Source organism: Battus philenor, unplaced genomic scaffold, assembly GCF_028537555.1.
Source record: "Battus philenor isolate CCGP_79_NKW_IND1 unplaced genomic scaffold, ilBatPhil1.0.hap1 SCAF_29, whole genome shotgun sequence".
Classification (NCBI taxonomy): domain Eukaryota; kingdom Metazoa; phylum Arthropoda; class Insecta; order Lepidoptera; family Papilionidae; genus Battus; species Battus philenor.
In genome coordinates, this window is record NW_027181692.1 from 2,055,340 (window position 1) to 2,080,529 (window position 25,190).

Genomic DNA, 25,190 nt, shown 5'->3' on the forward strand with positions numbered 1-25,190 from the left:
TGAGACTCCAAGTAATTGAACATTACTAAACTGCTTCTGAATGCGTCTTTATATTGTATTTTGAACTACCCACGTAAACAAAGGTTGTAGGATGGAAGAGTGGTGGTGGAAGTAAAGATCTACTTCTGGACTGATAACGCAAGAAGTTGAATATTACTAAACTGCTTCCGGATGCCTCTTTATCATATGATATTTCAAACTACCTATCTGAACGAAGGCTTCCTTACAAATCTTACAAACATACCGCCTGTCGTTCAAATGTATTCTTAAATGCGTTCTCAATGTTTTCTCTCTTTTAAAAGACTTTTCGCATATCTGACAAGTGAAAGCTCTTAACGTTGTATGCATGATAACGTGTTGGGTCAGTAGAGCTTTGTAGGAGAACCTTTTACCGCAGTCACTGCATTGGAACTTCTTTTCACCCATGTGGTAGTATTTCTGATGACGAACCACCTCGTTAGGGAAGGCGAATTTGCGACCACAAGCATTACACGTGGGAGCTGGTATGCCGTGCTTTTCTTCCAGGTGAGCAGCCCTCAAGTGCGCTGTGACCTTCTCATCGCAGAGGTAGCAAGAACGGAACTTCTGGCGCAATTTTAGATGCACCAGTTTATAGTGCTGGATAAAATGATTTCTCTTCATAAAGCGCTTCTTACATGTGTTGCAACTGTGCAGTTTGATACCTTCTTCGTTTACAATGACAGAGAAGTTTCCGGCCGGGTTTGTTATGTCATCTAGAACAGAAAATGACCTTTGAGACTACCGACTACAGGGTGTCCCTTAAATCAATGTCACGTCCAAGTAGAGTGATATGGCGGGTAGTGGTTAACCTTCGAAGCTTAATTAAACTATTAACTCAAAAAATGAATGTACCGAAAATTTGTTAATGTCAGTGTAATTCTTCAAAATCAGGCTATTGCGGAATAAATTTTTATCGGTCGTTTTCTGAATGTTTCATTATCATTACGGATCTTTAGTAGAATTGATATCTTAAAAAAATTTCAACATACTCTATGCTCTATTCAATTCTTCTTTTTCAATATGACTCCACACTTGAATGTTCTCTGTATATATTGTCGGATAACGTTTGCAGGGTTCCGTAAAATTTTAAGATACTGTTACAAAGCACGAGCTACAGTACCCTCTCAACAATAAACACTGAACCCTAGGATCAAGAATACGCGTGACCCTGAAGTAACTTATAATTTTTTGTGTACGGTTCTCAAAAATTCTAACCGTGTACTATCTTGAACTTACTAGAACCTTATCCGTAGTATAAATAAGTATACTCCTCATGTCGACAGTTCAGTGTTGTTTTTCGAGTTATTAGATTAAGATCTACGATAAGTGATACAAAGTGACTATTTGGCAAGTTATTTGGACAGTGATTTCTTGAGCGATTTGGAAGCATAGTTTGGACTAAGAGACAGTATACTTTGTGTTAAAGTATGGTGACCATCTGATTTGTGAATAAAAGACTCCTTGTGAACCAGTGGTGTTTCATTTCCAGTCAGAACTCACAGTACGTGACAATACCAATTATCAACCATATCCTAGCAACAAGAGCATATGTGATGGCTATGCTATTCAGCCGTTTGAACATAGTTAATCCCAAATATTTATTTCGAGAGCTATGATCGGGGTCTACAAACCGAATGAGAAATGAGATCCGCAAATAAATTTAGTGGATTGAAAGGTAAAATCAAACGAAATATTGTTGGTAGCTAGTTTATATTTTGCTCTTTAGAGCGTCTCTCCCTTTCCGTTACATAAGTGTTACCGTATACCCAGAAAAATGTCGAAACAATCAAGGCAGTGTACTTAGAAGAAATAAATAACATAGGCGAAGATTTTTGGGAACTGATGAAGATGGACTCTCTGAAAATGAAGATGAACTATTTGGAAATGATAACGATCTGCTAGAAAATGAGTCTGAGTCTGCAGATTCTTGATGATTCTTTCTTGTCTTCAGATTATGAATAAACGTGAAAGGCAAAAAAGAATGAGATTTCTCTCAAGTTCTGAAGAAGGGAATGAAAAAAATGATCAGCATTTTTCAATTGAAGGAACTGTTTGGGAAGAAATGCAAATAGGTGCTATACCTGGAGGAGCACCACTTCATAACATTTTCAAAGAAGAACCAGGTCCAACGGGATATGCAAAACGTTACATTATCAAGGGTAAGATGAAAACTGCATTTTCGTTGATTATTCACCACCACTATTTAATGGAATCAGGCGTTACCTCGCGGAAGTCCATCTTAAGTAAATAGCCCACGTGATCGGTCACGTGACTTTGAGTAGTAGTGGGGGAGGAGGTGGCATATAAACAACAAGCGGCAACGGACTGAGCTCACTCTGTGTTTGGCACTAATCGGTGTAACATAACTCCTGAATATGCCCTGTGGAGGGGTGGAAATTTGGCGGTGGCGGTTATGTGATTTGCATGTTTTGCCGCATACGCATTTATCAACGGGCTGGCGGGCGGTGCATTTCATTGCACGACTACCACTGCATGTGCAGAAGTGGCTAAATATTGGTCCTTTTCTTACTTATTCACCACCACATTATGAAACATATATGAATATGCACAATAGAAGAAGCAAATAAAGTTATAGAAACTGTTTAGTTTACCTGAGACAATTTCATATTACAACCAAACTAAATTCGGTGTGGACATGGCCGATCAAATGGCGAGGAAATACAAAATCGAAGTCTCGCAGATGGCCTATCCAAGTATTTTTAATATACTTGATTTAGCAGGCGTAAATGCTTAGATACTGTATAAGGAAACGACAGAAGAAAATGTATCTCGACAAGATTTTTTACTCCAGTTAGCAGTAGAACTTGCCGCTGATTATCAGGAAGCCAGAGAGAAACAGATAATAATAATAAGAAATACGGTAAGAACATCGACTAATTTTACGACAGATTCCAATAAACGTAAAACATGTCAAATGAAATATTGTAAAGACAATAAAACCACAAAAATCTGTTACATTAAGAAATACGTTTTCGGAAAATGTACAATTAGAACCTCCCTTATTTCTCTCCTTTTACTTATTATTAATTTTTTGTTTTTTATAATGGTGGAAAAAATACATTTTTGTTTAATTATTTCATTAAAGTTACTTTTTTTTTATTTCCTTAATAAAATCAATATTTCTTCATTCAATCAGGAAAAATAAAGTCCTTTTCTAAAAACTGGTCATTTGACCGGATACGGTACAAATAGGTACCGTCAACTGTGGCAACTATACCATGTTTTTCAATATTTTATGAAAATGTCGAAACAAGACATGAGTTATTTTTTCCATCATTGCATAATCTGTTGAACTGGACTTGTTTCTACATATTAATAAGTAAAATTCTACAAAATAATTAATGTATCGATTGTTAAGTTCAAAATCATAGCTTGAGTAAAGTTAACAAGTTTTTGGCAACTTTACCCGTTGTCCAATATTTAATAATTTGAACAAATGCGTGCACTTGTGAATTTATTCTAACTTCTACTCTATGAAGTCATTCTCTTACATGTGAGTGAGCACCATTTCAGCCTACCGCGTGCTCCGCAGTATCGAGGTGGACACGGTCTCGGCCCAGCTCTTCACGGGGCACGTGGGGTTCTCTGAGTACCTCCACAGGTTCAAGCTCAAGGAGGACCCCTCGTGCTTCTGTGGACCGGGCGTGGACCAGATCGTGATCCACCTTGTGGCCCAGTGTCCCGCATTCGGGGGACTCCGGCTCGAATTCGAGTGCCGGTCTGGCGTTAAAATCAGGGAGGAGACAATAGCCTCCCTGATAGGCGAAAAAGAAACTAGGAAAGAATTCTTCGCTTGTTGCAAGAAAATAGTTAAAAACGTTATACAAAAAAATAAAAATCCAAATATACAATAAGAAATGTGATAAAATAAAACTCAAATGTGACATATAATGTATTATAGAAATAAGTAAAAATGTAAAATGAAAAAATGTAAAAAGAAAAGAGGAAAGAATGATAGATGAACAGAGCAAACGGGTAAGAAAGTAGAAATGTAGCATGAAAGATAGATAATAGACCGAAAGAGAAAGTAAAATATGAAAGAGAGAGAATATAAAAAATCACGTGAAAAATTAAATTGCAAATAAAGTCCCTGTCCCACCATAAATAGGGGGCTGGCGGGCGGTGCATTTCATTGCACGATTACCACTGCATGTGCGGAAGTGGCTAAATATTGGTCCTTTTCTTACTTAGGATGGACTTCCGCGAGGTAACGCCTGATTCCATTAAATACTTCATCTTTAGATGAACTGGAAAGCTTTTTGGTTACTAATTTAGAATCTATTATTGACGACTGAATTCCAGGCAGTAAGTCGAAGTCTTTACTAATCGATTTAAGCGGAAATTTTCTAATGTATTTTTAACGTCCGCCAAAATTTTTACTCCCTTACCGTTTCCTTTAAATTTTCCCCTGTTTTTAATATTAACGTTGGTATTTTCATCTTTACGTATTCCATAAATTCTCACCACCGTTTCAGTCAAATTTATATTTTTGTTTTCCCTATATCTGGCTTTCTGTAACTTTCTTAGTCTTGGCACTGCTAATGTTATCCACATGAAATCTTTTTGGAACTATTCGTTTCCCTGAATCACGTAAATGCATTTTTTTAGTAATAGTTTTTAGTCGTTGTTCTGATGAAAAGTTGGCATGCTCGGTGATATTCACATTACATCTTTGGATATTGATACTATTGTTTCCGTATCAACCTCTTCAGTATTTGTTCTTCTTTCATTTTCCTTAAAATCAATTTCATTGTAGCAGTTTTCAATTTCTATTTCATTAGAAATCATTTCAAATTCATCCATTACCTCATCATCTAAGTATTTTGTGTACATAAAACTACTGTCATCTTTAGGGTCATATTCTGGAGAGTCACAGTAATATATCGAGTAGCTTGATTCTGAATCATGACTTTCATCATCATGTTGGCGTGATTTTACTGGTAAGTTAATTTTTGTAGTTTCTACAATTTTCGATTTTTTAATATTTTCCTGCTGTTTAGTACGATTTTTATTTAATTTTGTTTGTTGTAAAATTATATCGGCACTACTTATGGATACTCCAGGCGTGACATTAAGTTTTTTATTTCTGTATATAGTCATTTGATTTGGGTTTTTATTTTGTTTTAAATAATCGAGAATCGTTTGGTCAACATCATATTTTACAGGTTCTGCATATTCTGGTAGTTTTTTGTAAACCTGGTGTGGATCGAATGGGTATATGCCAGTAGCTTTGAATCCACTTAGAATATTTTGTGGCTGTAGATTAGCTGCTTCCATTAGTTGTTTTAGTAAGAGTCGAAAATGACTTTTGTTAAGCGATTTTTGCTTAGGATTTTCACTTTCATTTTTTAAAAGAATTGTTCGCCAGGACTTTTTTAATGGACCGAAGAAGGCCACATCCAGAGGCTGTGTCAGATGTGTTGACCTAGGCGGTAAAAATACGAATTTAACTTGATGTGCATCGCATAACTCAAGTACATCTGAGTTTAAGTGGCTAGACAAATTGTCACCAATAACTAATTTCTGCCCGTCAAGTTTATTGGCCCAAGGTATAACTATATTCTTAAACCAATCTAAAAAAATTATGGAATCGGACCATCCACTTTTGGATAAATTATATCGGGCTCCATCTGGTCCATCTTTACACCATTGGAGCCACAAATTTTCTGATTTATAAACTACATATGGTGCTAATAATTTACCATCAGCCTTTGCCGCAAACATGAGTGATATGCAGCCCTTAGAATAGTTAATTATCCTTTCTGGATATTTAATACAACGACGGAAAATTGATTTTGTTGAACCTGGGTTGTCGGATAAATTTGTCTCGTCGTAGTTCATTATATTAGAAGGCGGTAGATTGTCAAGAGAAATTATTAAATTTTGGAAATACTCTTGAAATTCTTCAACTGTTTTTCTGCACGTGCTTTCGTTATATTTTGGGTTGACCGCTGTGTAAGTTGGTCCTTATATCGATGTAGAAAATTTCTTTCCCACCAATCACCGGGAAGTTTATGGTTAAATATATGAGTTTTGTTATTTTTATTCAAATAGTCCCAAACAGTTAGTTTTAAATCGATTTGTGGCGTGCATATCGCGCGCCAAGCACCAAGCTCTTACCCACGTGACCGTCAATCGCATCGCGGCGGCGACGGCAGTGAAACAGATAAATGACAGATGGCGCCACAGTAGGCACAACAAAAATCTGCATCGCGCTGTGGAGAGTCTCCGCGCTCATTATGTAGCGGAGGTGCGGTCAACACATCAAGAAGCAACTGAAGATCAAGAAGCAACCGACGAACAAGAAGCTACCGACGAACAAGAAGCTACAGTACTACGACCACTCCTACACTGGTGACCCCGACGTGATCGCCGAGCGTGTGAAAGTTGGCTTCCAAAGTCACCCGCTGCTATAAGCACTTTTATAAATTTAGCTTCTTCTTCACGAGATAAACGAAAACGTGGGCCGGGTTTATCAGAGTGAAGATTCTTAATTCGTTTTTCAATCGTTCTCCTTGAAATTCCAAACTATTTTTGAGCATCATAAGATGTTATATTTTTATTTTTTACCATATCTATTGCTAATTGAAGCATTTCTTCGGAATAGTTTTTATAAGAGCGAGCTCCTATACATCTCCTGTTTCTTTTAGCTACCACGTTTTTTGGCGGCATGTTTAAATTATCTAAAACAATGATTAGGTTCCATCACCAAAAGCATTATAAATGCAGGTAGTTCAAGTTGTAATGATTTTAAGAAAACACTATGATGACAAACAGATGTAATCTTTTAATATGTTACGAACAAGCAGAATTAAGTTAGTTGTCAACATGGTCAAAAAAGACCTATTACTGCACTAATAGTTTTAATTTATAACGACTTCGAAAATAATAGATAATCCATAAACAATAAAGGCTATTAGATAACAAATTTATTCATTCGCATGTAAATTATAATACTTATCATTTTTAACTGGTTTTCAAAAAAGTAACAAGGTTTTTATATCGGACCTCTATCTGCCAAATAGAAAATTTCAGATTAAAAATTATTTAATACATAAGCTGTCTTTGAACAAAAAATTTGTAATCTAGCTGAATATTATCATGAATATTTATAAAAGTATACTAGCTGATCCCGCAAACGTTGTTTTGCAAAAAAAATATTTTTAATTTTCAATTTAAAAATAAGGGTTGATCGTAGGGGGGTGAAAATTTAGGGTTATATGTATTTTTTTATGTTGTATCATAAAAAAATAAAAACAAAAAATTTCGTCAAAAAAATAAAAAAAAATTTTAAGGGTGAACAACCCTTATCACTTAGGGGTATGAAAAATAGATAGTAGCCGATTCTCAGACCTACTAAATACGCATATAAAATTTGGTAAAAATCGGTCAAGCCGTTTCAGGGGAGTTCAAGTTCGAACACCGTGACACGAGAATTTTATATATTAGATTTAAAAAAACAATACTCTTAACCGATTTTTTAAATAAATAATTAATATGTTTTACACATTAAACGAATTTCCTAATTCGACAACCTTACTATTAGGTAAAGATGCCACTGATCATGTTGTGGTATTTTGACCTAAACATAAATATCATTACCTTTGTTCATTATTACAGAACTGGTTGTTGAAACGGTTTGCACGTTAAATGCACAGTAACATGACAATATAACTATTATTATTCAGCACCGAGCTCTTACCTTAAGTTCGATTTTTCTTAAAAAATTCAAGGTTTCGGGAGCTGCACAAACACAAATTGACCGATGCGATGAAAAATGACTATATTTGGACTGATAGCGATGTGACCTGAGTAAAAAACTTTTTGGGTTGCCAGAATTTAATCTATAATCTACCAAAATGCACAAAATACAGTTCGTGTAACAAAAAATGAAAAACTAATATTTAAACTAATATTTGTGCCCGCGGTCGTCGTAGGTCAAGATGCCCATAGAAAGTAAGGTTGCAACAGTTGACGGTTTATTATTTCACAATTGTTTTCATTGCTCTGAAAAACATATGTCATTAAAGGTAGACATTTTGCGCCTTTTCAGGTACGCGGCTGAACAGATGAATGGCGCGGCGCGCGACCGTCTCTTGTTTAGTACAGCCCGCGCAATTGGCAGATGTGCAGGCCAAGGGGTTAAATAAAGCACAAAGTGTGAATTTTACAAAACGGTATCCCGGGAATCGAAGCCGCGACCAACGATCGCAAGGCTGATTTTATTTTATACCACAAGCCTCCACATAACCAAATTATTAGTTAATCAGGGTGATTGTATATAAATCTTTAAAGAAGTGTAATCAAATCAAAAGAACAAAAATCTCGAGGAATTACCCGATCGGTTTACTATGTTGTTTACGTTTATTTTCGGTATTGCATTTAGAATTTGCACGGCGGTCAACATTAACAACAATGGCTTTCAGTCCAACAGGTAGGGTGATTGTAGATGTGAAATCTTTAAAGAAGTGTAATCAATCGAACGAATCAAAAGAACAAAAATCCCGGGGAATTCCCCGATCGGTTTACTATGTTGTTCATGTTTATTTTCCGTACTGCATTTAGAATTTGCACGGCGGTCAACATTAACAACAATGGCTTTCAGTCCAACAGGTATTTTCAGCACTTTTTGCGTGTGAACAAGGGATGTAGCGATTTGGTATACACAAATTACAGTAATAATACTTCACAGAAAAAGATAGAATGTATCAATAATGTCTCCCGGCATTACCCGGATAATACACGATAAATATATCGTTCAATGTGTATACGGATATCACTGCAAAAGTTATAAGACAACCTTCCACAATAGACCATTACACTTAAATTAACAATTAATGCATATTTTGATCCTCTGCCATTTCTATTTTACTTTGATAGTTCATTATTCACCCATTCATCATTCCCCGAATTAATTCTGTCACCCTATGATTGTAGATGTGAAATCTTTAAAGAAGTGCAATCAATCGAACGAATCAAAAGAACAAAAATCCCGGGGAATTCCCCGATCGGTTTACTATGTTGTTCATGTTTATTTTCCGTACTGCATTTAGAATTTGCACGGCGGTCAACATTAACAACAATGGCTTTCAGTCCAACAGGTATTTTCAGCACTTTTTGCGTGTGAACAAGGGATGTAGCGATTTGGTTTACACAAAGTACAGTAATAATACTTCACAGAAAAAGATAGAATGTATCAATAATGTCTCCCAGCTTTACCCGGATATAAAAAACGATAAGTATATCGTTCAATGCGTGTACGGATATCACTGCAAAAGTTATAAGACAACCTTCCACAATAGACCATTACACTTAAATTAACAATTAATGCATATTTTGATCCTCTGCCATTTCTATTTTACTTTGATAGTTCATTATTCACTCATTCATCATTCCCCGAATTAATTCTGTGTCTCTTGTCGTATAAGCTACTACTATGGGTTGCATCAGGTTCTCTTTTCCTGGATATACTTGAGTCTCTTGCATCTCATTTATCTCTTGTCTACTACAGTGATGTTTTGAAGGCGTCTTCACGACTAAACTTTGGTTTTCTTCGCATTAGATCGAGCCGCATTTAAGCATGTAAAAGAACTTTCCACTAGGTTTATCGTGACGGGGCCTTGATGGCTGGACTTAGGCGGCGCCTCTGTGAGGACACGATGAACTCACTTCAGCGGAGGCGGATTAGCATAGGGAGAAGAGAATAAACGAGTTTACACTGCGACTGCCTGCAGAGCTGTGGCATTTAATCATCTCTAGCTAAATTATTATTGGAGGAGCCAAAAACTAGCCTTTTGGTGACGAACTGACCAGAATCCGCCATTAGGTGTATAGGCTTAGAAGTTCAAATTGACTCTATTTTTCTTCAAATTCAGCTCTTATGGTATTCTTCTCATGTTCAAGTTGCTAGCATTAATGATTCCATGTGGGTAGTATTATAATTAAGTAAGATGAGCTAAGTTCCGCGTCAATTTACTTTGGCTGTAAGGTAACCCGTCGCTGAGTTGCGGGTATACGAACATTTTTCAAGAGCCTGCCATATAGCGATTATGGACGAAAACCGTGGGAGGGAGAAGGCATGGAGTTTCGCGAAGGAATCTTCCTCACTTACGATTCCGTCCTAGGTTGTAAAAAAAATAAATCTTTCTTTTCGACTCAAGATTCTTGAATCCTAAAAATGGCCCTACATTCTATAGACAATATTTTGTTAGTTGTTGAGAGTTTTTTATTGCATAACTAATTGTTATGGTTCATCTAACAGTTTCAGGATGTCTCTTCATAATGTGATATCTAAGGCTCGAGCGTTGTACAAAGGCTTCGTGGCAAACCTCACACACGTGCCTTCTATCATTCAGATGCATCCGAATATGAATTTTAAGGTTATTGTTCCATTTAAACGTTTTCTCACAAAACTGGCACGCGAAGTTCCTCACCGCCGAATGCGTTATCTTGTGTTTCGCAAGCGCATTCGAGGAATTGAAGAACACATTGCAGATGTTGCATTTGTGGTTCTTCTCGCCCATGTGGTAGATTTTCTGGTGGGCGAGCACCTGGTTTGGGAAGGAGAACTTCTTCCCGCAGGCGCCGCAACTGGGGGCGGGTACCCCGTGGACTTTCTCGAAGTGCTCCGCGCGAAGATGAGGCGCAAACTTTGTGTCGCAGACGTGACAGGCCCTGAGCTTCGGCCTCAACTTCAGATGGACGTGGAGATAATGCTGCATAAATAGTTCCCGCCTTTTGAAGTTTTTCCCGCACGTTTTGCATCCGAAATATTTGTTCGCCTGACTGTCCACCCCCATCTCTAGGTTCCGAACAGCTTCGATGTTCGCATCTAGAACAAGAAGATAATTGACGATCAGACCAGCTGTGCTGTCCTCTACGTTCATCACCATCATATCATCAGATAAACGGCCACTGCATGTCGTAAGCGTCCTCGAAAGATTGCTCAGTGACCGATCCTGCGGTGTCTACATCCAGCGAATTCTTGCGACCCTATGTAAGCTGTACACCTAATGGTGGGCCTTACCCACACTGCGTTTAATCAAAATTTTCACTTTCTTAATTAGATCTCTCTATCTCTTGTTCTGCTCCAAAAACTTGAAAATCTCTATACATAAATACCCAAATGTATGTAATGTAATTATTTAATGGAATCAGGCGTTACCTCGCGGAAGTCTATCCTAAGCAAGAAAAGAACCAATATTTAGCCACTTCCGCACATGCAGTGATAGTCATGCAATAAGTCCTTACGCATTTATCAGCGGGCCGGCGGGCGGTGCATTTTATTGCATGACTACCACTGCATGTGCGGAAGTGGCTAAATATTGGTCCTTTTTTGTAATGTAATTATAGTGTTGTTACAAAGCACGAGTTACAGAACACTGTAAACAATAAACAGGATCAAGAAGTGCCGTAAACACGCGTGACCTTGAAGTTATTTATAGATTTTGGTGTACGGTTCTCGGAAATTCTAATCGAGTACTATCTCAAACTTACTAGAACCTTATCCGTAGTATAAATAAGTGTACTCCCCACGTCGACAGGTCAGTGTGGTTTCTCAAGTTATGAGATTAAGATCTACGATCAGTGATACAAAGTGACTATTTGGTAAGTAAGATTTATTGAGCGATTTGAAAGCGTAGTTTGGACTAAGCGAAAGTATAATTTGTGTTAAAGAATGACTGATCCGACAGCATCATTAAATGATTGGACAATACATTATCGAGTCCCAAGTCATTTTGGCTACTCTTTCGCGGACAACTAGATAACTTCCACAAACTGGTTGTAGGGAAAATAGCCTTTAAAGTAACATGTGGCCTCATCACCAAAGCGCTTGTCTAATCAAATCAACTAGACTCTATTTCTACTGTCCTGAGAACAACAGAGGTTAATAAATAGAGAAAAAGCCACCGAAAAGAAAAGCCCTTAGCCTTGGAATATTCTTTTCGCTGAGGTCAGCTAAGAGAGGATTTTACAAAGTGTCTTACGCAAGAGGCGGGGGGGAGGGATTGAGGGTTTTATAAATAAATATAGCTGTTATAGATATAAAACTTGACCAGAATTTTCTTTAGCATAATTTAAATTACCATAAAAGTATTTTACAAAAGGCAGCCCGGGCCACGCGTGGGAAAGCTAATTTAGAAATTAATATTTACTACTCTGTCCTTATTCCAGTCCATTAGCATAATTTTAAATACATAAATGGGAAGTTTCAAGACCTATTGGCGGCAGTTTTGACCTAAAATCTTCATTCATTTTTTACGTATAATATATAATAGGTGCATATGTGTTTGTTATATAAACACCCGCCTAATGGATATCCTGTACCACTTTAGGTTAGGTTAGGTTAGGTTAGGTTAATAGGTTAATAGGTGCATATGTGTTTGTTATATAAACACCCGCCTAATTGATATCCTGTACCACTTTAGGTTAGGTTAGGTTAATAGGTTAATAGGTGCATATGTGTTTTTTATATAAACACCCGCCTAATGGATATCCTGTACCACTTTAGGTTAGGTTAGGTTAATAGGTTAATAGGTGCATATGTGTTTTTTATATAAACACCCGCCTAATGGATATCCTGTACCACTTTAGGTACACTCATAGAGAACGCCTAAAGGCATAAGTCTGCCGTTTCACAATAAATCTTCACAATTCGTACATGTTATAATAAAAATACGCCAATACAATAGAATGGCGGTAGAAATAAAAAAAAATCAGATTGTACTTCTGGTTTAATATGTTAACAAAAACAATATATCGCATGCACCATTTATATACGCAAACACGTTTTTTCTCACATATACAATAGTATTCCACGAGTCGTACAAACCAGGTTGTGATGTTGAACTATACATTCTCAAGTTGTTTTGATATGTACAATATTGAAGTAAATATAAAAATATTTACTATAAAATCTTGATCAAAAATCAGATTAACAAATGCATATTTTCTTATAGAGAAACGTTATCTGTTCTTAAAAATCTCATGTGCGTCGTGTCGTTCGCGTTCTTACCTCTTCGCCGCTTACATAGCAAGTCATCTGAGGTATGTTAGCGGTTGAACGAGGTAAGTAGACAAAAATCAAGTAATTTGTTCTCAAATATCTCATGTGCGTCTTATCAATCGTGTTATCCCTGTCGCATCGCTAGTTTGCACGTGTGTGTAGATATCTATTGTATTGATACAGCCACCGTTTAAACAATTTGTAAATAAGTCGCAAAATTAATAAATTTATGATCTCTTTTAAACATTTTTTTAAATAAATAAAAAAATAGTATACAAAATTATAAATTTTGTACAAATTAAATGACCATTAAACCTTTCGCGCTGTACGAGTATTCTCGTATTATGCGCTCAAGTGACCTCGTATAACGCGCCATAGATGATTCACGTTGACTTTTCTCGTTAAAAAGGGTTACAACCGAATATTAATGATAAATTAAGTCTTAAACATTATATGTGCGTTCTATTAAAATAAAACTATGAACTGAGTGCATACAAAGGATTATATATATACACACACACATATATATACATATATTAATACACATGTATATATACATATATTTATATATATATATATATATATTAATACACATATATCGAGGGGAAATACGCGTTATAGGAGGAATCCCTATATAAAATTATAAAAAATGTTTGCAACCCCCGTAATTCAAATAGTGACAAAAACCTGTTCAAATATCTTAAATAAAATAGTACAAAATGAACATGTGATATGTTTTGCAAATGCACATTAATAAAATAATTTAATCTTTCACACACTATGTGTGAAAGATTAAATTATTTTATTAATTAACACACCCTCTTAAAGTAAAAAAATATAAACATAGCACTGTAAATTCTTCTCAAAAATGAAAACACATGTATTTATAACAATTTTAGATATACCCCTCACGAAGAGGAGAATCGAGTTAAGTCTTTTTCAAAAAGATAAAAAAAAAAAACAAAAAAATATTATTTTTTGCACTAAAAATGCTAATAGTACCACAAATATTGATTGCATTTTATATATATATAAATAAAACATTATTTTGTGTGCTCCTAGGATACGTTCACACGTAATGATAAATTTACAAAAATATTTCCGTAGTTCGTTCGCGTTAAGAATGCAATAAATCATTGTCCGTCGGCCTAGCCACGCCCCTTAACCAATCAAATCGCTGCAAAGTAAGTCAGTGGACAATGATTTTTTGTTTTCTTAACGCAAACGAACTATACATTCAAGATGAGCAATAATAAAGTTCACATTCGTTTTATAAATTAAATTTTAACTTCTAGCAACCGAAACTTTAAGAGTTCAGTGAGTACAATTCCAAGACTTGATTCCAGCAGGACGGGGCCACTTGACACACATGTATAGCCAACATTGAAGTCTTATTGAAAAGAGGAGAAATTGAGTGGCCACCATGTGCAGATTTGTCACCTTGTAACTTTCTAAAAACGCTTGCTAAATTTAAACAGAATATTCGTAAGGAAATGGCGTTGGTTTCAATAAGTTTAACTCGCAGAAGTTTTTTTTGGAAACCTTAAGTGTCAGTCAAAAGAATATTCTCCAAGTTCTGGAGGACTCTTTCTTAAGTGATCTTTATTATGGTCATCCTATATATACATGTAAATACATAACACTATAGTTAAAAGTTCACTCCAGGATGGTACTTGGTCATGTGGTAGTTGAGACTGGCTTTTTGGACGAACGCCTGGCCACACTCCTTGCAGACCTTCCGTCTGTCGCCGGTGTGAATCCTGACGTGGAGATCTAAAGTGGTCTTCCTCAGGAACGACTTCCTGCAGAACTGACAGTGGTAGTCCTTCACCGTCTTGTGTTTGAACTTGTGTTTGTACATACCTTCGAAGCTGAAGGACTCGTAGTCACAGAAATCGCATTTGTACCTTTCGCCCAGCATATGGAAGTTGTTGATGTGTTTCCTCAACTGGATCTTCGTGTTGAAGGTGCCTTTGCAGGCTTTGCATTTGAACCTGTCGTCTATGTTGTGCTCCTCTAGTTTGTGAACTGTGAATGGGGCGAGGGTCATGAACTCTTTCTTGCACAGTTCGCAGAAGTACCTTGGTATCTTGTAGTGGTTAGTCTTGAGATGGAACCGGAGGGAGCTTATCTTGTCGTAACGTTTGTCACAGTGCCCGCAGAGGTAAGAGTCTCCGTCCTTCTTAAAGTCTTGCGATAGCAGACGGAACTGTGACGCGGTCTTGCCGCCTAGAAGATAGAAAAACAGTTTTTAAGGTTCAACCTCTTTCTTCGTATCGCACACCGGTTATGTTCGCTTTACATTGAAGTTTACGCCATTAGAATGATTCTGTCTTCTTCTCTCTTGTCTATGACACGTAACACATACGAACACATATATTTCGAAACCCATCTTCGTAATGTTAGAATGTGAAGCATTGGATCCAATTACAGAAAGTCAAATTATAAAAATCTTGACGAATAAGTAATAATTGTAATGAGTTTATTACACGACTGACAAAGTAGTAAACAAACTGAACTAAACAAAAAGACAATGATATTGATAAAACATTTTAAAGGAAAGGTAGTTAAAAAATTTAAACTGGATTTCTAGCCCAGGTTTTTGGAAAATGGAAAACGCAGTTAGCAAGCAGCTAGGGATGGGCAAAATGTATCCCTAACAAGAAAAGATTGATTGATATCTTTTCGATCTTAGGAATACACATCTCTCTTATATCTTTAGCTCATTTAGCTCAGATTTAGAACTCAGTAATGCGGAATAAAACGTGTGACATATTCCTATTAAACATTTCAAATCTTTGTCATAAAGCACAAAAAAGCATTCGCGCGTGTAGTTGTCGTTCCGAAAATCCCTAGTTAACATTTTTAAAACAAACATGCAATAGCTATCTGTCTCTCTCTTTTACGCGTAAATTGCTATATCAGCCCATCTCTTTTTCTCTAACTCTGTACGAGTCGTAACTCATGACGAAAACCAACCCTTACGTATAAAGATATAGAGATACAAATCAAAAGTGATTATATCTTTTGCAATGATATATATCTTTCTTGTCTTTAACTGGCGAGGTACCTATCGTTTAATAGATTTTAAAATTATGAATCGTACATAATCGTAAAGAGAGCGATTTTTTTTTTCATATAGGTGTCTGGTGGCAGAATTCAAATTCTAAATTTAAATTTATCCGTAACCGTTACGCAGGTGAGCGATGGAGGGGATGCGCTAGCTTCGTTATTCGTGCGGGTATTTTAGTCACCATTTAGCATTGGACGGGGGAACACGTGTTTGCAATTCAAGCCTATTCAAATGCCAATGATTCGTACAATAATCGATGGTTACATTATGCACCAAGTGTTGATGTGATTCATTCGTGAAAGGTTCCGTGCAATATATACAAAATATTTGTAATTCTTTTTTTAACATAATCAATTCTAAAAATGTTATGCTGAACGATTTTGTCGTATCTGTATAAGCATGTTCAGCACAATAATCACGCAATTGATGAAGCCAATGCGGCAAGTTAAGTACAAAACACAAAAATTGAGAAAATTAATGTTTTTTGATACATTAAAATTAAAATTTTTGGTTCATTATTTTAATTAGAAAAGTGTATAAAGTTTTTTTTGAGATGTATACTCTGCAAAACACAAGATATGTACAAGATGTGTAAATAAAAACGTAAGTATTTATTGAAATAATGACGGCATTTTAAAAATTTTAGGAGTTATACTTTTTGGCAGCTGAAAAAGATAAGAAATTTATGTAAAAAAATATTGATGAAATGTGGACTTATTCACAATGGCTTCCAAAATTATTATACAATATATTCACAAGCTATTAAAGAAGGGTTCTCTAACCTAGAGAAAAGTAAGCAACGAGTAAATATTTTAATAACTAAGAATATTATTATTTATCAAAATTTTCAAAAATCAGAAATAAATAAAAATGTATTTAACAGCATCGGCTTCCGAGGGACTAAATTATTGTAGGGTTAACACATAATTCGTTACAACCCTATTTAAATTATGGAGGGTAGAAGAATATTTGTAAGTTTTATTAGAAGTTGGTGGTATAAATAACAACGCACTGGCAGCACTGATTGAACCGCCAGAGTTTTCAGATCTATGTGGTACGCAGTTAGTCGAATATGAAATCTTCGAAAACTTTCTTGTAATCAACATATTCAATTTCAATTTTTCGGAATACCGTCATGTCAAATTTCATTTATTTCTAATATTTTTATATTAATCCATCATTCACTAATACACGTTGTTCTGTTTATGAAAAAAATTTTTTTTAATTTTTTTGATAAATTTAAATTTTCAGAGCACTTATACCGTTCAAGTTTAACCCACCATATATTTTTTTCAACTATTTTGATAAGCTAGATTTAATGACAAAACAGTTTTGGGTAAAATAAAATGCATACGATTTATTTGTACGATAATAACTTCAAAAACTTTACATTTACTATCGGTAATTTATATATTTATTTCTTGTTTCTTTATTTCCCCATATATATATATATATATATATATCGATAGATGGCGCTAGTAGTCTAGCTCTAGTAGCCTCGCGTTATCATTCAACGTCGGGTGCTCACACCGTTCAGTCGTATCATTAATTAACTTCTATGAATTAACGAAAACACGAAATGTACATAGAGCAATAGATTATTTTAAATACATCCAAATTGGAAAGCAGTTAGTTTTAATTGTACAGTGGCGGAGTACTTAACAGAGGTTCACAGTAGTAATAATTAACCATTATACAACATCCGGCAATAAATATTGCAAATCAACCTTTAGAGACAATCGGCTAATTTCGGCTTCGTAGAGCGTTATCTCTGTCGCACGAAATACAGCGACTGACAAAACGTCACATAAGTAGTGTTAGACAAAGATAGTGCTCTACGATCCCGAAATTAGCCGATTGGCTCTTTCCAAAGGTCGATACACAATATTTATCGCCGGGTACTGTAACTTTTACAAGGTATGCGCAAAATATATCGCTAACAAGAAAAAAGTGATTGATATCTTTTCGATCTTGAGATATATATATATATCACTCTTAACTCATTTGACTCAATACGGCTCAAAAATAGAATAAGGCAGCTAACACTCAAATATATCTTTTATATCTTCGGTTCTTTTAGCTCGGACTTAGAACTCGGTAAGGCGGAATAAAACGTGTGAAATATTCCTATTAAGCATTTCATGTCTTTGTCATGAAGCATAGAAAAACTAAACGCGCGCGTGTCATGTTGTCGTTCCGAAAATCCGTAGTTTACATTTTTAATACAAAAATGCAATAGGTATCCGTCTCTCTCTTACGTGTAAATTGCTATATAAGCCCATCTCTCTCTAACTCTGAACAAGCCGCAACTTGTTATAAGTATAGACAAAAAGATACAATTGAAACACGCATGCTGGAGAGTGATTATATCTTTTGCAAAGATATATATCTTTCTTGCCTCTAGATCGCGAGCTACCCATATCTACCTTTCACTCTACTCTTTGATCTACCTACCCTGCTTTTATTCATTTAATATGTAACAATTATATATTTTTACTATCAGATAGTGTTTTTTTTTCTATTAATAATTATTTCTGACTCCATTGATTTATATATAGGGTGTACAATACAATAATTGTCAGCAAATGTGCTATACATTCACACCATTAAATATTTTATACCTACAGCCAATGCGTCTCAAAAACATTGAATATATATATATATATATATATATATATACACATCATAGTATTAGTTTCATATTTTCTCAATGACTGCCATATTCAGAGTTTTTATTCTATATAGAAAAAAGAGCCTGGTAAGAAACTAGATGGTTACTCTTTTAATGCCAATTTCAAAATTTTTCATATTATTAGGAGGACCGGAAAGTAATGTCGCTTTAAGATAATTTCACACGACTACATTTTTAAAAAGTTTTTAGTTCTAATCAACAATATATGCACCTTCGTCATCAACAACCTTTTGCCATCTAGTACTCAAATTTTTAATGCCGGAGCGGTATAAATCAATCGGTTTTTTAGTAAAAAATTTTAGTAAAATATGAGGTATTTAGTAAAGTTTTTTAGTAAAATATGTCGACAGAAACGACATTACTTTCCAGTCCCTCTCATACAAATCGTTTTTTTTATTTAATATTCTTTATTATCCACGCTAAGAAACATTTAAATAAGGCGGTCTTATCACATAAGGCAATCTCTTACAGACAACCATAGCATGGAAACAGTAAAAGTATAAATAATGGGTATATATATATATATACATATAAAAGAAACTAGTTTCGTTAATAATTCTATTTTGTATTGAGACGCGCTTATTTAATGTCGGTAAAGCAGTGTCTGTTTTACATTGACACTTCATAGATGGCGCTGTTAACAATGGTGTTATTATGGTCGGTAAAGCAGTTAGTGTTTTGTGCAGAATAAACTTATAAAATGAATCGACGACTTTAATAATAACTATAAATGTTGTTTCTCTATTTTTAGAACACATTATAGTTTTTATTTTTAAACATACACCTATTTATTCGAGAGAAATTGTCTTACATATGTGGGAGTATTTAAGTTAATAGTTCATTATCTTGTAATAGACTAGATAGATTTATTTTTATGAGAGTGGTATCCCTACGACTGTCAAAAAACGATGTACGTCAGGTGAGGTTGTGAAGAGCGATGTGGTGAAGGACAGATGTATGTTATTTATAAAAAGAAAATAAAGCATTCTCCGTTGTAAATGATTGTGTTGTGCCTCAAATAGTGCCAATGCCATTCCCATATATATATATATAATCTTCTATTTGTCATGTGAAAATCAGAATAATACTAATCCTGGGCACGTGTCTTTTATATAATCTTCAACATATCATCCTGTATATGTCCTAATCCACATAAAAGTACACTGACCTTTCTTTCTAACTGCGACATCTGTTGTATCTTCTTTATCACAACTCGACTCCTTCTTCTGTGGGTCCGTTTTGATTTTCGCCTTCGCTTTACTTGTACCCTTGCCTTTCTTAGCAATGACAACTTTTGGTAATATTTCTTCTTTTCTCGGTTCTAGAAAGAAATACAACAATACAAATAAATTAAATTTAGAGAGTCTGTTTGTTTTATTAAAATTACCGTTTTTTACTACATGTATATGAATATATATAAGACACATACTAAAAATACATTTTTTTTTAAATTTTGGTTTATTGGTCTGTATGTCTGTTTGTACCGGCTAATCTCTGAAACGGCTGGACCGATTTTGACGGGACTTATGCTGGCAGGTAGGCTACTTTCGTTTAAGAAAAAATTTTAAACAAACAAAAAAACTAAATGCATTTTTTTGTTAAATTACCCATGAACGAAGTCACGGTCAAAGCTAGTATTACATATTTTATTGCAATTATCATAATACAGTTTACAAAGTTGTCAAAAACTAAAATTATGTACAATATATTGATTGCATTGTTTCATTCAATTCATTCAAATTATTCTCCATATAGAATCACTTACATTAAATACTTGTATATGTCGTGAGAACAATAATAGAAGAACCAAATTTATAGAAAAGAACGAACTCTCTAATAATGGCAACCTTCAACTCAATTGCTACGGGTTCTATTCTGAAAAGAATCCACGACAAATTTAGATGTTGTTTTCTGGTCACTTCTACAATGTAATAAATATGTTTGTAGAGTAAATAATTACTAGGCTCTATTTTCAAATTAAAAATCCGTCATTTCTTCAAAGCTTCTTGAATTTATTTTTTTTTAACACTATAAAATTTCACACCAAAAAAGTAACTAATTTTAGAAAAAAGGGTAGATAATAAATATAACCAAAAAGATATATAAAAATGATTTTTACCATCATTATCAAAGTTTATAAAATCTTCTTCATAATCCATTGGATAGTCATCTTTACAATCTGTAAAGAAAAGAAACACATATATATTTTATTAAAAAAAAAAAAGAAAACAGATGAAAAGGTTTTAAAAATCATGAAATGGCCATCACAGTCACCTGATCTGTCTCCAATAGAACTCGATAGGAAAGTGAAAAAATTGTCTCCTACTAGCTCTGAACATTTATGGCAGTTATAAGAGAGTGAATGGAACAAGTTGGATAAAGATTATTTAAAGAAGTTAATAGAATGCCTAAAATTTGTGCTGAAATCATTAAAGCAAAAGGTGGTCACTTTCACAAAGCTTAAATTCGATTTTTTCCCATTATTTGTTAATTTTCTCTTTGGTCCAATGCACTTTTTGTTAAATTTTTATTTTATATCAATATAAATAATTGAAGATCGTTAAATTTTGTTTTATTTAATTTTACTTCGCTACTTCCAAACTTTTTGACGGTAGTGTATGTATATATATATATATTTAAATCGAGGAGTTGGGTTGGCTTGAATAAGATTAACCCCGAAGCTAAATGCCACATGGTTGTGGAAACCAACCTGCAGAGACAAGACAACACAAATGTCGACACCATAACTTTCTCTTGTATGTAGACCTCTCACAAAAAGTAATCACTTAATGCGGAAACATCATGGAGATATTTTGGAGGGAGGCAAATACCTTGCCGTGAATGTTTATCAGTTATCATGATGACGCTGAACCATAGTGGTGGGTCTGACTGAAATTACCTTCAAGATATGAGGACATTTAACCACAAAAGAATCACAGAAGACACCATTATTATGCACTAAACTATTTGCATACTATTACTATCAATTTCTTACCTGATATGTATTCTGGCATTTCCACTTTGATATCAGTTCCATTGCTATTCTCCCTTGCTGCTGGAAAAAGTAAATAAATACATAATAAATTATTTCGAGGGTATTTCAAAAAGTAATGACCAATTTCTTAGTCAAGATGTTGCAGTGGTCAAGTGAGTACAGTGCGTTAGTCGCAGTAATAAATTTTTGGTAATAATTTTTATGTAACTGCTAGTTGACAATTTTATTCACAATTCAGTATTTAATGGACAATTGATGGACAGAGAGTAAATTAAATTTGTTCCTCGTACCCCGCAATCAGGGCCTCATCTCTCTTCAAGGATTTCCAGATACATTGAAGTAGTTGAGGGCAAGTTGTATGAAAATCCACAACTTTAAATATAGAAAAGGACAGCCTCACTGGAATTTCCAAGAGCAACCATTCATTAACTTTCAAAAGAAGGATCTAAAATTCTATCCTTTTTAAATTCAAATTATTGTTCATGAACTGAAAAAAAAACTTAAATCACAATTTTTTGGTGAATAGTCTCACTTTCACTTAACAAGCACAACTGACATTACTGGTCTCCAAAAGCCCGTAACCAATGACCGAAATATCAAAAACCATTGCGTTGCCAAAGAGTAACTATTTAACCTTTATGGTGAACCTTTTTCAAATGCTGAAAGCCAGACAAAAAATTGCAATTGTGGGAATTGACCCATGATTACGATTTTTGTTTTGCGAACCTGCAAGCTCATCATTTATACCCCTAACACAAGTGGTTCTAACAGGTTGGTGTGACTAAACACCTCGCCGAATGGTCATACAACCTTAAACTTAAGGCTCTGGTATGTTCAACATGCTAAGTGTCCTATCTATTGCCACTTCAACCTGCTAATCTGCTGGGCGATCTGATATATTTAATCAGCTACAGATTTTCTCATTCCTGATTTAATCTCATAGATGAAAAATGAGCATACACTCTCAAAGACCTGTTGAGAGATTTCTGTGCCTGACCTAAAATGTTTGTAGAGTTTCGTCTTTAGGACGAGATATTTCATTGTTTCCCAAATGCTGCCCAGCAAAGTTAGACAACAGCTTGAAGAATCAAGTCTGCAATTGATATTGAGTTGGGCATGAGACGTCAATTTAGTGAACATATGTAGCCCTTTTCACACTATAGTTACTATATAAAAGTTTTAGTGGGACAGGAAAGTGTCGCATTTTAAGGTTAAATTCACATGACTACATTTTTTCAAGTTTTTATTTCAATCAACAATATATTCACCTTTGTTACCCCCCCAAACTACCCCTTGCCAAATTGTATACAAATTTTCAATACCAGAGCAGTAAAAATCAATGGTTTTTCTGTAAAATATGTCAACAAAAAGACATTACTTTCTGTATATTACTATATGTAATAGTTGAATATAAGTGAGTACCTTTGATTGCATCTCTATTATAAAAATCCTTGAATTTTTCTTCACATTTCTGCACCTGTTTCATAAAGTCGAATGCATCTTTTAACCTAAGTATACATGCTTCGCATATAGTATAAGTTATTTCACATAATGTGCCAGGTACGGGGAGAATCTGAAAATAATACATACAATTCTTATACAGAATGTCCAAGATGTTTTAGTTCCCTGAATACTGCCAAATTGAGTTGGATTTGATGATTGACTGTGATGACTATTTGCACTAAAACATGGTCTCCCACTTTTCAACATGCGGGTAAGCACACATTACCTCAAAAAGACAACAAGAGGGCTATGTTGAATAAAGATATATTTACCATAGACAAACAAACATGAAGGTTCTGGAGTTATGACTATAGACCAGCAAACACTGTATAGAAAGTCCTCCTACAAGGCAGACGGATGAGTTTGGTCATCAGGAAATGCTAGCTGCATACTGCTTTCAGGCTATGTCTAGCAGCAGAGGTCTTACAGCTGATGTGATGGTGATGACGTCTCATAAATGACATAAGGCTGACATCAGGTAACAGAGCAACTCTTGAGTCATTGCTTGCCATATTAGCCCAAACAAATCACTTTAAAATTTAGCTTGTGGAATTTCTGGGGTGCCCCAGTGTGGATGACGAAATAGACATATCGCTGAATTTAAAAACCGCCCAATTTTTAGGCAAGAGGGTACCTGGAGTGAATTGGTTGTGTGAACTTGGCTTGGAGTGCACTAAATACAATTTTAACATCCACAAATGACGGAAAGTGCCGAAATTCAATGGGAATGGTTGCTATACTGTATAAAAAAATTAAACACTAGTAAATTTCTTCGTAACTCGTCTTTTAAATAATTTATTTATATTTGGTAAAACATAATTATAAAAAATATAGTAGCAAGTTATAGTTGAATATATTTATACAAATCATTACGAAAACATCCAATATAAAAGAAAAATATAAAATTAATTCAGTCAATGTTTACAATGTATTACTGGGTATTTATCAGTTCCTGTGTGTAATACTTACATTTATTTCAAAACAGTCTTTTAACATATCCGAATAGATTTCCTTTTGCGCATTTCTGCCTCGCGGTTCCGCCAAATTATTAAAAATACCTTCGGCATGACAACAACGGCACAAATCCCGGTCCAAAGTCCAGATATCAGCAGACATAACGAAGTAATACTCAAAAGGTCCTTAATTATTAACACAATTAAATAATTAATGTAACTAATAATAACGTTTTAAAAGTAAATATTTGTAAAACAATATGTAGCCATGTTGTTTCTATTTTTTTTATTTGTGTATAAAATTAGTGATGTGCTTATAATGTCCACACGGCGTTCCAGAGTTACAGGATACAAAAATAATTTATCTTAAATATTGATGAAAAGCATATTGCTGAATGGAGACGTTATTTTATTTTTAAAATAAATATTTAATACTACCCTTGATTTTCTAAAATTGTTTGCTACGTCTGGAACCGAGCCTGGGTACCAAAGGTAAAAAACGGCGAAATGTGCTTTTAACATGACAATCAATAAGATATATAAGTATTATAGAATAATCAATTAATTCATATTAGTTATTAAAAATATTTCAATTCAAAAAGGTAATAAACATGTGAAAAAATCAAAGGTGCATTGGAGATTTTTGAAAATTTTGTTGTTAAATGCTAAATTAAGTTATACAGTCTCTGTTGATTCTTATAAAACTTTCTGATGAATGATGACATGATCCACATAATACTTTAACCCCATTCCTATATATCTCCAATAAAATACGTTTAAGTTATGTTAACAATATTTATAAGATACTTACAAGATATACTTCAGTGTACAAGTATGTATAATGTGTTTGGTCTAGTAAGAAAAATTACATTGAAAATATACTGAGGTGTAATTATTATGACTCGGAACTCAAACTTGTTGCGAAT

General features: G+C 34.6%; 2 protein-coding genes across 6 annotated transcripts; both read right to left on the reverse strand.

Moving 5' to 3' along the window:
* Positions 1-110: 110 nt before the first annotated feature.
* On the reverse strand, positions 111-25,179 carry LOC137926160 (gastrula zinc finger protein XlCGF52.1-like). Of its 5 annotated transcripts, none has more exons than XM_068769718.1 (7): positions 25,076-25,179; positions 24,281-24,450; positions 23,231-23,381; positions 21,809-21,868; positions 20,933-20,992; positions 19,982-20,134; positions 111-734 (listed from the first exon to the last, which is right to left on the reverse strand). In XM_068769718.1, exons 2-7 carry the CDS (start codon positions 24,425-24,427, stop codon positions 157-159), a joined length of 1,149 nt encoding a protein of 382 aa, XP_068625819.1. In that variant the 5' UTR covers positions 24,428-24,450; positions 25,076-25,179; the 3' UTR covers positions 111-156. The 5 variants fall into 5 exon arrangements, with proteins under 5 accessions (XP_068625819.1, XP_068625817.1, XP_068625818.1 ...); XM_068769716.1 differs by lacking the exon at positions 111-734 and adding an exon at positions 10,279-10,873; XM_068769717.1 differs by lacking the exon at positions 111-734 and adding an exon at positions 14,676-15,277 and having other exon boundaries at positions 21,809-21,865.
* LOC137926340 (jerky protein homolog-like) lies at positions 4,702-10,064 on the reverse strand. Its single transcript, XM_068769944.1, is given in 3 exon segments — positions 4,702-5,936; positions 5,939-6,157; positions 10,019-10,064. Coding segments are annotated over 3 exon segments (1,500 nt in total).
* Positions 25,180-25,190: the final 11 nt, after the last annotated feature.

Coding starts and splice junctions, on each gene's coding strand:
- LOC137926160 (XM_068769716.1), bottom strand. CDS start 24,427: ATGTCTGCTGATATCTGGACTTTGGACCGGGATTTGTGCCGTTGTTGT. Junction 20,135..20,932: donor TATAAACTTTGATAATGATG/GTAAAAATCATT, acceptor ATTTCTTTCTAG/AACCGAGAAAAGAAGAAATA. Junction 10,874..19,981: donor TGTCGCAGTTAGAAAGAAAG/GTCAGTGTACTT, acceptor TTCTTGTTCTAG/ATGCGAACATCGAAGCTGTT.